The following is a 15,003-nucleotide window of genomic DNA, read 5'->3' as shown; positions in this document are numbered from 1 at the left end:
GGTCAGCAAGCAAGGCGACAGCTACCCAAAACGGGTGTCAGGGCCCTACAGGTCCCCCTTTTACTAAAAAATGATCTTCTGACTTAGGTTGCATGGGACGTCAGCAGGTCACCTTACCCGTCATGGAGACGCCTGCCCAGGCCACACAGGCACTCTGTCTTAGGTTGGTGAGCACCCCCTAGGCATTACCCGTCTCTGAATACTCATTATCATACAGGCTCAATCTGTGTGTGAGCTGCAGAGTTAACTGTTGCCAAAGATCTCAAAGTGGTGCTGGGCTTACAATCTGTGTGTTCGACATAGAAAAAACACACAGAAGTCCTAACCCACCCATAGCCAGTAGGCTAAAGGCAACTGAGCCATTCCCTTCCTTAACGAGCCTTACTGCAAATTGGAGTCCTTGTACGATGGTATCCCAAAAGCAAATGGAACTTGAGTTTATAAATTTATAATTTTCAAAGCCAATCGAACTGTGTATAACTATTGAATTAAATTTATCATGCCAAATAGAATGAAAGATTAACTAACTGTGGTAGCTACTTTTGCTGCCAGGGTCTCCACTGTGCTAGCTGTAGTAACCAACTATGAAATGGTAATCCCAGAAACAGTAGCAGCCGTGGCCGCCACTGCTATAACAGCAACAACGGCAGCAGCAATGTCAAATTCTCTTCTGGAGCGTGTGGGCATCCACTGGCATGGATACAACTCCAGGAACACGAACCGCCAAGGCCCATTTTTCTTGATCCCAGCATGACTTAAGCTGGCAGCTCTGCAATGACACCGATTTTTAAAAGCAAGTAACTTTTTGGATGTTTTAAATTCTCTTTAATTTTTTTTCTTTTCTTTTTTTTCTTTTCTTTTTTTTTTTTTTTTTTTTTATTTTCAAGACAGGGTTTCTCTGTGTAACAGTCCTAGCTGTCCTGGAACTCTCTTTGTAGACCAGGCTGGTCTGCACAGTGAGTTCCCAGCTAGTCAGAACTGCATAGTAAGAGAGACCGTGTCTTCAAAAAACAAAACAGCAAAACAAGTAGCAGGGAGGGTTGAGGACACAGCTCAGTAGGAGAGTGTTCACCTAGCAAGCAGCGGGCCTTAGATTCAGTTCCCAGTACAGACAGACAAGTAGATAGAAGACCATTAGGAGAAGGCCAGAAGATATGCAGATTTAACTGTGCGACAGATTAACCAGGTCCGGATCCTTTCCTGGGCAAAGAGTGACCTGGCCTCAGGTTGCCTCTATTGTCTTAGCGCTAATGAATGCTCAGGTTGCCTCTGCTGATGGATGCTTGAGTTGCCTCTGTTATCTTTGCTCTGGGATGTCTGACCTGTGGAGGCCCACAAAGGTTCCTAGTGAGATCTGAGCTTGCTTTACCCAGCAGAGCTGCCTTAGAGGATTGCTTGACCATGTGTGGTTACCAGGTGTTTGGAAGGGTCTACACTCGGCTGTGCAAGGAGGAGGTCTTTTGCTCCACCCCTTGGCATTCCTATAAAAATCCCTTTAGAAGAGACAGGAGGGGCCGGTGGATAAGGATCCAGGCCTTTCTGAGCTATCCTGTGTTTCTATCTGTCTCATTCCCTTCTATCCTTCTATCTAAATATTTTTCACTTCTCCCCCATCAGGAGTACCCTGGGAAAAAAGTGGAAGCTGGTCTCCCACACTGACCACTCAAGAAATAAGGGAAACCAGGGGGAAGAGAAGCACGTTCTTGCAAACACACTAAGGCAAAACATCCTTAAAAATTATGAGTGACTTGTGTTGGGAATGGTAGCACACGCCTTCAATCCCAGCACTTGGGAAGAGAGACAGGCAAATCTCTGTGAGTTCGAGGCCAGCCTGGTCTACAGAGAAACCTTGTCTTAAAAATAAAGAATAAACCAAAATTATGAGTGACTACTGAAAACTAAAATAAAAGGCTGTGTGTACTGGCTCACACCTGTAACCCCCCAACACTTGGGAGGCAAAAGGCAGGGGGATTACAACTTCAAAGACAGCCTGGACTATGAAGTGACTCCTATTTTGTTTTGTTTAATCCCAGATGGGAGGTTGGAATCATGTCATATATCAAGGAAACAAGGAAAGACTATATCAAAGTGTCCAAAGTACCCGCTGAAGACGCTCCCGCTGGCCAAGGTAGGAATAGTTAAGGTTCAGTAATGATGACAATGGGTCAAAACCCTCAGCTTGTCTAAATGCACACATGCAATCACTAACTGGTCACTGTTGTGGGAGAGTGGGGCTGGAGAGATGGCCCAGCAGTTTAGAGCACTGGCTGCTCTTTCCAAGTTCAGCTCCCAGCACTTACATGGCAGCTCACAACTGTCTGTAACTTCAGTCCCAGGGGATCTGACACTCTTTTCTGGCCTCTGCGGACATGCATGCACATAATGTACAGACATACAAACAAGAGACGCATACATATAACACAGAAAAGAAATATTAAGTATACATAATTAATATAGATTATACATATACACGCATACATAAAGTGGGCAGTGAGATGGCCCACTGACTCATTCCTGCCCAGTCTGATGACCTGAGTTCCATTCCAGGGCCCACATGGTGGAAGGAGAGAACCAACCCCAGAAAACTGTCCCCTGATTTCCTCATGCCCACGAATGCATGCACATGCATTAAATGAACGTGATAACTTCTAAAATTAGCAAAGAAAAGATGCCTAAAAATTGGTAAAGGAATAACTATTTACCCAGTGTGTTCTGTGTGAACGATACCACGAGGGCCTTAAGTGACAGATACGGGAGCATCTCTAGTGAAGAAGAAATGAGAATGAAATGGTAAGGTGGAGATACCAGTTTGTAATTCTCCAGTAAAGGCATAGCATTGTTAGTGAGGTCAGGCACCCTCACAAGAGGAGACACAGCACTCCTGACCCAGGGAGGGGCTACTCCATCTGTAACCTGACAAAGAGGCCGAAGCCAGGGGGATCCAGCCTCTAAACACCCAAAGGCAGGAAATAGTGTGTGGACCAGGAGAGGTGACAGCATGGGAGCCAGGCGTGGTGGCACATGCCTTTAATCCCAGCACTAAGGAGGCAGACACAGGTGGATCTCTGAGTTCGAGGCCAGCCTGGTCCACAGAGTGAGTTCCAGGACAGCCAAGGCTGAAGGAAGGAAGGAAGGAAGGAAGGAAGGAAGGAAGGAAGGAAGGAAGGAAGGGAGGAAGGAAGGAATCTGACAGGATGGCAGTTAACATCCAGGGCCAGGAACTCACATTGAGTCCAGGGCAGATGCAGGGATGGGGTCTGAACAGGAAGGATGCTGTAAGGATGTGTATTCTTGGGCAGTGGGGAGCAGGGGCCTAAAGGCAGAGAAGAGTCTCCAGCATGAGGTTCACTGTGAGTCTGTCAGGGCTCTAAAGGTGACTGATCCTCCAGGACTGTGGACGATAGAGTCTGGCCAAGGACTACTGCCTTCCAGAGAACACTGGGGGTCTAGCTGGTTCTAGTAAAAATAACCTGAGTTCTGACCTCGGGGGGGGGGGGGGGGGGGGGCGGGCGGGCGGGGGGAGTTCTAAGAATGGAACAGATAGGAAGAAGGAGGGGCCATCAGGGTGTATGTAACCCAGGAAGGGACCAGTGATATGTCTTCTCGGTGGGTGACAGGGGACAGTCTCATGTCCCTGGACCACAAAGACACACAGAGAGTCAGTGTTCTAATTAGATGATTTTATTGCAGATGTTTGGAGGGAAAGGCAAGAACCACGGATTCAGTTGGCTTCCAAGATCTGCTGAACCCAGGGCATGAGGGCTGTGACTCGGGCATACACAGCAGGAGTGGAGGTGGAGCAGACGCCACTGCCCCAGGACACAATGCCGGCCAGGGTCCAGGCTCCATCCTTCTGGCAGACCAGAGGGCCACCAGAGTCACCCTGCAGAGAAAGACAAAGGACTTGTCTTCAACCCTGACAAGGATACCTGGACCTGGTGGGGTGCAAGGGAGAGTGTAGGCAAGTCCTTGGGGTTCAGCGACAGCCCCAGCTGTGCTCAGGTCCTCCTGGAAGGACCTACACATCTAGCCTCCCTCTGGGAATAGGAGACACATACAGCTCACAGAGCTGGTGGCAAGAGTGGGTACCCTGTGGGCGGTACAGCACCAACTGGGCAGAGGTGCCACCCAGGGGTGACTGTTGGCATCAGCCCATCCTTTTCTGGGCACTGGGAAGGAATGAGGTTCAGCAGAGAAGGGCAGGGGGCAGTGGGAACCAGGGCACTGTGGGCCTGTGCTCTCCACTAGCCTGAGCAGGGCTAGGCCGGTCTGGAGAGGGTGGGGTGGAGGCTGTACCATGCAGGAGGAGACACCACTGGCGCCTGCGCAGATCATCACATCGGTGACCTTGGATCCCCAGAACCCCTTGCATTCAGCGGTGGACACAATGGGCAGGGCTGCCTGCTGCAGCTTCTCAGGAGTCTTGAGGGCTACAGGGACAGAGGGGGTGGAGTCAGGGCCCCTGAGTCCACCAGCAGGCTGGAGAGCACCACTGGGCCTTCCAAGCGTCTGTGGGGCAGCTGCCGTCAGGTTCTCCACCACAGGCAGGGCTGGGCCTCAAGCACGGATGTCATATTGTTCTTGCCCTGCCCAGGCCCAGCCCTACCATGTGGCCACGGGAAGTGGGTATGTAAGATTTCAAGACAGCATGGCCCCCACCCTGCTGGAGTCTCAGAGACCCATGATGGGACTCACAGTCAGTCTAGGGCCAAAGAGGACTGTACCTCCTGCTGGGCTGAGGGCGTCCTTCCCACATCTTATCAGCAATCCTTTGTTTGTGCTGGGTGAGTTTGAAATCTTAAGCCTTAACTGACACATACTAATTGTTAACTTTATAGATTGCTAGTTAATTTTTTTTTTCCAGACAGTGTCTCATTATGTAGCTCTGGCTGCCTGGAACTCACAGGATCTGCCTGCCTCTGCCTCCCAAATGCTGGGATCAAAGTGTGCTGCCGTGTCCAGCTTTAATTCACAAATTTCAAATTAAGAAATGGAAAATGTATTAATATTGAAATTTAGACAAAGGAAGGAAGGTAGGAAGGAAGGAAGGAAGGAAGGAAGGAAGGAAGGAAGGAAGGAAGGAAGGCAGACACCATGGAGGTCACACCTGGAGGAGCCTGCTGCCCAGGCAGCCTGACTCTGGGGACAGCCTCTGCTGGACAAGGCCACAGCACACTCACCATTGTACTTCGTCTTGCCCCAGCCAGTGGTGGCACACACTGTCCCCGCGGGGAAGTCATCGTCAGCACTGGGCAGACACACGGCAGACACAGTGTCAGAGAACTGGGCAGGAGTGGCCAGCTTCAGCAGGGTGATGTCATTGCGCACAGTGAACATGTTGAACTTGGGGTTCTTGAAAACCTGTGGGGACCAGAAGCTTAGCTGAGACCTAGGAAGAGCTGGGCTCTGCTGAGTTCCAGGGGACAAGCTCCATTCCTGTTGGCCCCATCAGAACAGAACAGAAAGAATTCTAAGGCCAGCCCCAGCCCTGCTGGGCTCCTGTCCTTCAAGCAGCCAGGGGCTTTCCCTCCTGGCCTTGCCCACCCCCGGCTTGTGGGCTGAGCCCTTCAGCCAGGCAGCAGCCTATGCACCTTGGCGATCTTCAGAACCTGGACGTTCTCCTCATCGGAGCCCTGGTCAAACTCGCCGGCCACCACCACATCAGATGTCCTAGGCATCGAGACACATGGGGGTGAAGATGAAGAATGGGTCTGGTCCCCTCTCCAACCCCAAATAAAGCTGGAAGCAGAACCCCAAGATAGTCTGGGACTCACGAGACCCCGCAGTGGGCAGCAGTGACCACCCAGTCTTCGCTGATGAGGGAGCCCCCGCAGAAGTGAAAGCCAGTTTTGTCCTGGGGAAGAGGAAGAGGAAGGTCAGTGCCTCCCACCTGGGCATCACCCCAGAAGGTGCCTTCATGTGCCCAGAATCCCCCTCTCACCTGCAGGGACACCTGCCAGGGCCAGGAGCCAGGGACAGCATCCTCTCCATTGACGATCCTGGACAGACCCGTCAGCACAGGCTGGATGGCAGGGACCCCACAGCCTTGGGGGATAGGGAGAGTCATGATGTAGAACTCCTCAGCCAACTCAGATCCACTGAGACCATGCCATCTCCCCTGGAAACATCTGGCTCCCCTCTAACCTCTTGGCTCAGGGGGCCCCACACATGCAGCCTCCTGACCCAGTTATCCTCCCAGGAATGAAAAGAGGCACAGCTGCCCTCTCCAGGCATATCACAAGAAAGGACCAGAAAACAGGCTGGACCAGTAGACTGTCTGCCTCAACCTCCAGGCTGGACCAGTAGCCTGTCTGCCTCAACCTCCACGCTGGCCATTCTGGAAACCTGCCAGTTTTAAGGAACTATTCATCATGTGAAACTTGGTTCTTTAACTTTGGTTTTGGTTTGTTTGTTTGTTTGTTTGTTTTTTGAGACAAGGTTTCTCTTTGTACTCCTGGCTCTTCTGGAAGTTCCTCTGTAGACCAGGCTGGGTTTGAACTCAGAGCTCACCAGCCTCCTCCTCCCCAGTAGTGGGAATAAAGAGGCATGCCACCATGCCCACCTCACTTCCTCAATTTTTAAAGAAAATTAGACTTTGTACAGGTGTGTTGGTGCACTCTTCTGATATCAACATTCAGGAGACAGGCAGGGAGATCTGAGTTCAAGGCCAGCCAGGGATACATGTAAGCCCCTGTCACAACTTGAGAGAGAGACAGAGACAGAGAGAGACAGAGACAGAGACAGAGAGAGAAAGAGAGACAGAGAGAGACAGAGACAGAGAGAGACAGAGAGAGACATACACACACACACACACACACAGAGACAGAGAGAGAGAGAGAGACAGAGAGAGAGAAAGACAGAGAGAGAGACAGAGAGAGAGAGAGAAAGGGGACTTGATTCTTGACCAGCACAGAACACGTCACAGAAGAGGGAGACAGGCAGAGGGAGCGTCAGGCATCTTGGGCGTGCCAGGACCCACTTGCTACAGTGGCTAGCACATCTTCACAAGGGCTTCACAGTTTGTACATTAGAGCAGTGTGACCCTGTGACCAGCTTCACCACTTCTGCAGTCTCTGACTCCTCAAGGGCCAGCGTCTCTCTGTCTTGTGCACAGAGACAAGGAAATGGACAAGGCCCTTCGATGATGACTGATCGACCCCCCAAAGTCACAATAATCCATTTTTATATTAGCCCAAACAATGAGAACTAAGAGTCATGTGTTCTCACAGCAGAGTATATTTGAGTGAGTGAGTTGGGTCTCCATGGCAACCCGGGTTGATCTACCACATTCTGAGTGGAAAAAGAGCATGTTGTAAAACTGACAGAGTCAGATACTGTTTATGTAATTTGAAGGATATTTGCTTATGAATGTATAAATATGTAGTGTGTTTGTATAAGCCTGAAGAAAATTGACTCAGTAGAGTGTGGGAGGCAGCAAAGGGAAGCTTGGCTGAATCTGGGTTATCATTTACAAAGAAGTATTTGGTCTGGTGGTGGTGTCATACACCTTTAATCCCAGCACTGGGGAGGCAGAGGCAGGGGGATCTCTGTGAGTTGGAGGCCAGCGATGTCTACCGATTTCCAGTACAGCCAGGACTACTGAGGCTGAGGAGAAGGCTCAGTGGATAAGAGCATTCACCTTTAATGATGACCTCAGTTCAGATCCCTGACACCCACATAAAGAAACAAAGTAGGCTGGTGTAGTAGCAAATGCCTATAGTCACAGCTGCTCTGAAGGCTGAGGCAGGAGAACTGCTTGAGCCCAGGAGTTGGCAGACTGAACAACAGGGTGCGATGGTACTTCAGAACAAAATAAGCAACAGCAATTAAAAAACAAAAACAAAACAAAAGGGAGGGATAGAGAGTCTTCTGAAATTGAGTGTAATGGTGCATGCCTGTAATCCAGCACTTGGGAGTTGGAGGCAGGAAGGACTACATTAGACCCTGTCTCCGCAGGAAGCATCATTTCCCAAGTGCTAGGACCACAGGACACACCACCACCTCTGGCTAATCTCTCTCCTTTTCTTTTCACTAGTTATTTTCTTTGTTTTTGCAAAATGTTAAGTGGATGTGGTGGCTGGTACTGTCTTTAACCCAAGTACTTGGGATGCTGAATCAAAAGGATCGCTCAAAGTTTGAACCAGCCTGGACTGCATAGTAAATTCTAGGCTAACCTGGGCTACAGAGTGAGACCCTGTCTCAAACAAAAAAAGCAAACAAGAGAAAGAAAACAAAATGCTCAGCATTTGCCAGCATGGTAACTAAACCCCCAGAGGGGCAGCTGACACCTGCTGGGCCACAGCACCCCCACCTCAGCCACATCTGGATCTACAGCCCACTGCTGGGCCCTGACTTGTCTTTCTGCTCCTGAAGCAGGGTATGAGGGCCCCGAAAGTCCTCACTGAGGTTTCAGTGTCCTGGTCATGGTTCAAGCAGGAACGGTGGAGCATCAGCTCTTTCAGTACAAACCCCCCTTATGGCTCCTTCCCTCTGATGGGACCTGAGCCCCAGCACTTACCAAAGGTGGCCCCCACGAGGGCAAAGCAGGACAAGAGCCAAAGGAATGCCATGGTGCTGGTCAGGGAAGTGAGGCTTGCCTAGTCTGAGACTCTTTTATGTCCCCTAGGGTCCTCAAGCTCCACCCAGTCCCTGTGACCCTAGCCAACTTGGAAGGCCCAAGAGCCACCCTCCCTGCTATCCAGAGACCTTGGACAGAAGTGGGGGCCAAGCTTCTTATCACAGTCCAGCTTGGCTCTTAGCCTGCCATGCCCAGCCCATGGGAAAAGGACAGCTGCCCTGACGGAACAATACCCATGAGCCTTGGTGGTGCCCAGCATCCCCAAGGCACTGTGGGTAAGACTCCAGATGGACCGGAAGCGATGCCCTGCAGAACCCTACTCGTGCATTCTTTCTGAGAGTGGGGCTAGGAGACCCTGGTGCCCATCCCCATGACACAGGGAGGCCTCCCAGCTCTTAAATGAGGCAGTCCCAGGACGGATTCAAAGAAGCTGGTGATTGAGAGGCCTCAGAGAGGGTGGCTGGCCCATGACCACAAATGTGTGTCACTCATTTGAAACAAAGGGTTCCATGGCCAGTGAGGATTATCCAGGGCTCACCTTGTCCCCAGTGCCATCAAACAGTCTGAGTGTGGAGAGGAGGAGCAGGAATGGTCCTAGGCAACAGGACATTAACCCCAGTGTGTCTGTGATCAGGGGGATTCCCTCCTGTGGTAATTCACAACAGGTAATTCCTCCTGTGGAATTAGTCTTGGGGCTGGGAGCACCTGCCTCACACACATGAAGCCCTGGGTTCAATCCCCACCACATTATACACTGCTGATGTAAACTATAATCTAAGCATCCCAGAGGTGAAGGCAGGAGAATCAGAAATTCAAGGTCACTCTCAGCTACATAGCAAGTTCTAGGCTAGCCTAGGCTACTTAAGAGCCTGTCTAGAGGAAAATGAAGAGGAAGAAGAAGGAGAGGAGGAAGCAGAAGAAGATGAAGAAGAGGAAGAGAGTCTTTGTCTTTGGATAAAGTTTTAGTTTCTTTTCACGAGGATATATTCACTGCACTACAGTAATGACTAGTGCATTAAGAGCACCGGCTGCTCTTGCAGAGGACCAGGTTGGAGTCCTAGCACTCACCTGGTGGCTCACAACTGTCTGAAACCCTAGTTCCAGGTGACCCTGCGCCCTCTTCTGGACTCTTTGAGCACTGCATGTATGTGGGGCATAAGTAGACACAGAGGCAAAACACTAACACATTTTTTAAATGACATTTCTTTACTTAGGGGGCAACACGCATACATGGCATGGTGTATATGAGGAGGTCAAGGAACAGCTTCTAAGAGTCAGTTCTCTCTTTCCATCATGTGGGTCCCAGGAATGGAATTCAGATGGTCGCGGTTGGTGGCAAGCGCCTTTACCCATGGAGCCATCTCACTAGCCCAGAGCTTTGTTCCTGTAAAATGAGGCTTTGTTTCTGCACACATTACACAGTAACAAGCTCTTTCCATTGCTGCAGATGGGGAACCGAGACAGGTGAGAAGCCACACGGATGAATGTGTTCTCAACAGTGTGCATGCAGTCCCTCCGTCCTGTGGCCAGGCACTGTTCCAGGCTGAGGCTCCAGAGCACACGGAGAGGCCAGAGGTGGGGGACACACTGAAGCAGTGAGAATCTGAAGCAATGATGATCAGGACAAAGTAAGGACCCTGGGGGTGGGACTGCAGGTGCCGGAGGGTGCTGCACATCCTCACTGTCCACGCAGTGCCAGCCCAGAGGGCAGCTCCAGTGACACATTCCTGCCATCCCAGCACTGCAGAGGCAGGGGCCTGCACATTGTGAGGACAGCCTAGGGGCTGGAGAGCCCTAAGATTTTCTAAAAATAATTCTCATTTCATGTGCATTCATGTTTTTCCTGAATGTATGTCTGCGTGGAGATCTCATATCCCCTTGAAACTGGTGTTACATGCAATTATGCCACATCATGTACGTGAGAATTGAACCCAGGTCCTCTGGAAGACCAGCCAGTGCTCTTAACCACTGAGCCATCTCTCCAGGCCCCTAAATACGGTTTTTAAACTATTCTATAAGGGACTAGAGAGATGACTCAGCCAGTCAGAGCACTTGCTGTTCTCCCAAAGGACCAGAGTTTGGTTCCCAGTACCTGTGTCTGGTGCTCACACCCACCTGTAACCCCAACTCTAGGGGATCTGATGCCTTCTTCTGCCCTCCGAGTACACACATATGTGCACATGCTTAGACACAGACACAGACACAGACGCACGCACATGCGCGCACACGCAGGCACGCACAGAGAGAGAGAGACAGAGAGAGAGAGAGAGAGAGAGAGAGAGAGAGAGAGAGAGAGAGAGAGAGAGAGAGAGAGAGGGAGAGAGAAATAAAAATAAAATGAATACATTATTTAAAGGCTAGCCTGGAGTACACGGCAAGTTTGTAGCTCTCCTAGGTTGGAGACATGTCTAAAAAACAATGTTAAAAGGAAGGAAAGCAGGCAGGAACTACAGAAAACTGAGTCTTCATCTAAGGCCCTGGGGCCCTTTGGTCTTCAAGGCCAAATGGCAGGAGCAAAGTTGAGTCTGAGTCAAAAGGACACGTGTCACTAGGCTGCTGAAGCCAAGCCGTTCATCTGAATCTGTTTGGGTTCAGTGTGAGCAGATGTCCCTCCAGGACAGCCTGAGCTCTGGCAGCTAGAGACAGCCAGGCCTCTCAGGGAGTGGCCTGCAGATCCTGAGCCCTGGGCCAGTAGCTCTCCCTAGCTGCCACTAAGGCTTTCCCTATGGTAGCAGCTGTGTAGCCGCCCTGCAGCACTGGGACCCTTAGCCACTGATGTGAGGAATCCATGCTCCAGCTCCAGGCCAGGCTGAGTTACTGAATCCTCCCAAGAGCTCCACTCCTCTCCTCAGCCTTTCCAAGCAGGTGGCCAAGCCATTTGGACTTCCCTCGCTTAGGGGAATTTTCCAGAGCAGAGAACAGAAGCAGCTCCAGATCTCTGGCTCTTCCAGCTTCTGTAAAAGCCAAACTCATCCCAGACTGGTGGACAAGGGTTGTCTGGCTCCAGACAGGAGAACAAGGGTTTGTGTGGCCCAGTTGGCTCTGAGTTACATCCTAAAGCACCGTCAGGGCGTCTCTCTTCTCTCTATCTCTGTCTTTCCCCTTCTTTTTTGATAAAAAAGATTACAGGGTAGCTTGGACAGGATTGCAATCTGATAAGATAAAGCTTTGGGTCACAAGAGTTGCAAAAGGGATTTAGGACATGTCTTTTACAATCAATGGGGTTTTCTTTCTTCTCCTTTTCTCTCTGCAGTTATTTCTGAGATTCCCAGGAAATTCCAACTTTGCTGCTGGGAAGGGAGGAGGTGATATAGGCCCTATATGCATGGCCTTCAGTAGGACTCCCTGCTATTTTAACATCCTCATTTGAATCACCCCATGTAAAAGGAAAACTGTCTCTGTAGGCAACTTCTTCAGAGTTTGGTATGCTAGAATTCCTGACTCTCAGCTGGTAAAAGGCTTCAACCAGATGCTGGCTGAGTCTCTCTGGCTTGCCTGAGGAGAAATACGGATTTATTGGTGTGACTTCTCCCAGAGGGGCTGCGGGTGGCTGCCTCTCTCTCCTTAGGAGGCCCTCTCTACCATCCATTCTTTCTGTGTTCTGTAACCACTACTACCCTGTCCCTTCAGTATGAGGTGTGTGCCTACTGTAGGGAGCTCCTGTGTATTTCACCAGCCTTTGTGGCTTTCCTAAGCTCTACCCACCTCTGTGAAAATAGCTTTGATGAAACTCTCCTCCATCTATCCTGCTGTGACTCTCCAAATGATGCTTTCTTGGGGCTGGAGAGATGGCTCAGCAGTTTAGTGCACTGCTGTTCTTTCAGAGGACCCAGGTTCACTTCCCAGCACCCACGTGGCAGCTCACAACTGTAACTTCAGTTCCTGGGATCCCTCTTCTAGCCCCTGCAGGCACCAGGCACACACATGGTGCACATATATACATGCAAACACTCATCTACATATAATAAAAATAAATTCAAAGTAATGTGTTCAGATCTGATATGGTGGTTCATATGAGTAATTCCAACATGCTAGAGGCTGAGGCAGGAGTATTGCTGTGAGTTTGAGGTCTCCACCAAACAGAAATTCTCCTCCAATTACTTGGAGATTTTTGTTTTTGCTTTTGGAGACTAGGTCTCACCCTGTAGCTCAGACTGGCCTGGAATTCATGATGTAGCCCAGGGTAGCCTGATAAATACATGAGAAGATGGGCTACAGGAACAATGATAACAAAATGTAAAGAAAAACCACAGTGAGGTATCACTTCCTGATTACTGGGATGCCTACAGGGTCTCACTCTGTAGCCCAGGCTGGCCTAGAACTTGTCACATAACCCAAGCTGGCCTTAAATTCCCTGCTAGAATTAGAGGCATGATCCACGGTGACTAGCCTATAACTTAATGTGCAAAAATGGGCCTGGGACGTAGCTGTGTTGGTAGATTGTCTCAAAAAATAAACAAACAAAACAGAGAGAGGAATAAATGCTGGTGAGAAGGTGAACAGAGCAGCTGCTGGGGTAGAACTCACTAGTGCCCAGAGAGCTAAAGGTAGCATCATTTTATGATCCAGCAATTCCACAAAAATCCACAAGAGCAAGGACTTGGGCAAATGGTCACACACCAACGTTCACAGCAGCAGTGTTCACACACAAGAGCCAGTACCAGTCACCACCCCACATGTCAGTTCCGCAATGAATGACTGGATACATAAAGTATGGAATATGTACATATTATTCAGTTATAAAAAGGAAGGCAGTATAGCCACCTGCCAGTGTAGGTAAGGTGTGAAAACATAAAGCTAGCTGAAGTTAGACAGACAAATGATGTTGGATGAGTCCCTTACAGCAATATGGTAATGGGGAAATTCCCATAGGAACCTGGTTCGAAGTACCTTACCAGGGACTAGAGAGAAAAGACACTGAAGTTCAATGGGTAGAGGTTCTGTTTGGAGTGAATAAAAAAAGTTTTGGGCTGGAGAGATGGCTCAGCTGTTAAAATACAGGCTCACAACCAAAAATAAAAGAAGTTTTGAAGACTAGTGTTGCTGTGGGATGTTCTGTATGGCAAATGTGTTGCTAATTAGTCAATAAATAAAACACTGATTGGCCATTGGCTAGGCAGGAAGTGTAGGCAGGACAAGGAGGAGAATAAAGCTGGGAAGTGGAAGGCTGAGTCAGAGAGAAACTGCCAGCCGCCATGATGACAAACAGCATGTGAAGATGCTGGTAAGCCACGAGCCATGTGGCAAGGTATAGATTAATGGAAATGGATTAATTTAAGCTTTAAGAACAGTTAGCAGCCGGGCGGTGGTGGTGCACGCCTTTAATCCCAGCACACGGGAGGCAGAGCCAGGCGGATCTCTGTGAGTTCAAGGCCAGCCTGGGCTACCAAGTGAGTTCCAGGAAAGGCTCAAAGCTACACAGAGAAACCCTGTCTCGAAAAACCAAAAAAAGAAAAAAAAAAAAAAAAAAAAAAAAAAAAAAAGAACAGTTAGCAAGAAGCCTGCCACGGCCATACAGTTTGTAAGCAATATAAGTCTCTGTGTTTACTTGGTCGGGTCTGAGCGGCTGTGGGACTGGCAGGTGAGAGAGATTTGTCCTGACTGTGAGTCAGGCAGGAAAACTCAAGCTACAAAGTGTGGTGGCACACACCTTTAATCTCAGCACTCAGGAGGTAGAGGCAGGCAGATCTCTGTAAGTTCAAGGCCAGCCTGGTCTACTTATCAAGTTCTAGGCCAGCCAGGGCTACATAATGAACCCTATCTAAACCAACCAACAAAACAAAAATAAACCAAACCCCACCACCACCAAATCTGGGTGTGTAACTTGAGTGGTCACCTTCAGGAACTGGAGAGATGGTTCAGCAGTTAAGAGCTCAGGGTAGCTCGCCCAGGAAGTGGGACAGGAACAGAATCTAAACAATGACACTCAGGCCAAAGAGGCTGGCACTCAGTGCCTGGCCCACACTGTCTTAGTCAGGCTTCTATTGCTGTGAAGAGACACTGTGACCACAGCAACTCTTATAAAGGAAAGCATTTAACTGGGGTTGGCTCACAGTTTCAGAGGTTCAGTCCATTATCATGGCAGGAAGCATGGCAGCATGCAGGCGGACATGGTGCTGGAGAAGGAGCTGAGAGTTCTGCATCTGGATCTGCAAGGGTAGGAAGAGAGAGAGAACCACTAGGCCTGGCTTGGGTTTTGAAACATCAAAGGCAGTCCCTGGTGACAGACTTCTTCCAACAATGCCACAACTCCTGATCCCTCCCAAGTAGTGTCACTCCCTGAAGACTAAGCATTCCAATATATGAGCCTATGGAGGCCATTCCTATTCAAACCATTACAGTTTCCCTGTATTTCTCCTTATTTCTGATTTAGGAAGGAGAAAGCCCGATATAAACCCTCCACGGACCCAGCAGGAGGCTCCATT

General features: G+C 49.6%; 1 protein-coding gene across 1 annotated transcript; it reads right to left on the bottom strand.

Moving 5' to 3' along the window:
• Nucleotides 1–3,705: 3,705 nt before the first annotated feature.
• LOC131910668 (chymotrypsinogen B) lies at nt 3,706–8,570 on the bottom strand. The gene is made up of 7 exons (XM_059262558.1): nt 8,519–8,570; nt 5,942–6,045; nt 5,775–5,854; nt 5,592–5,670; nt 5,181–5,361; nt 4,297–4,430; nt 3,706–3,883 (listed from the first exon to the last, which is right to left on the bottom strand). Exons 1-7 carry the CDS (start codon nt 8,568–8,570, stop codon nt 3,722–3,724), a joined length of 792 nt encoding a protein of 263 aa, XP_059118541.1. The 3' UTR covers nt 3,706–3,721.
• Nucleotides 8,571–15,003: the final 6,433 nt, after the last annotated feature.

This window comes from Peromyscus eremicus, chromosome 5 (assembly GCF_949786415.1).
Source record: "Peromyscus eremicus chromosome 5, PerEre_H2_v1, whole genome shotgun sequence".
Taxonomy (NCBI): domain Eukaryota; kingdom Metazoa; phylum Chordata; class Mammalia; order Rodentia; family Cricetidae; genus Peromyscus; species Peromyscus eremicus.
The sequence above is the reverse complement of the archived record's forward strand: the minus strand, read 5'-3'. Positions and strand labels throughout refer to the sequence as shown.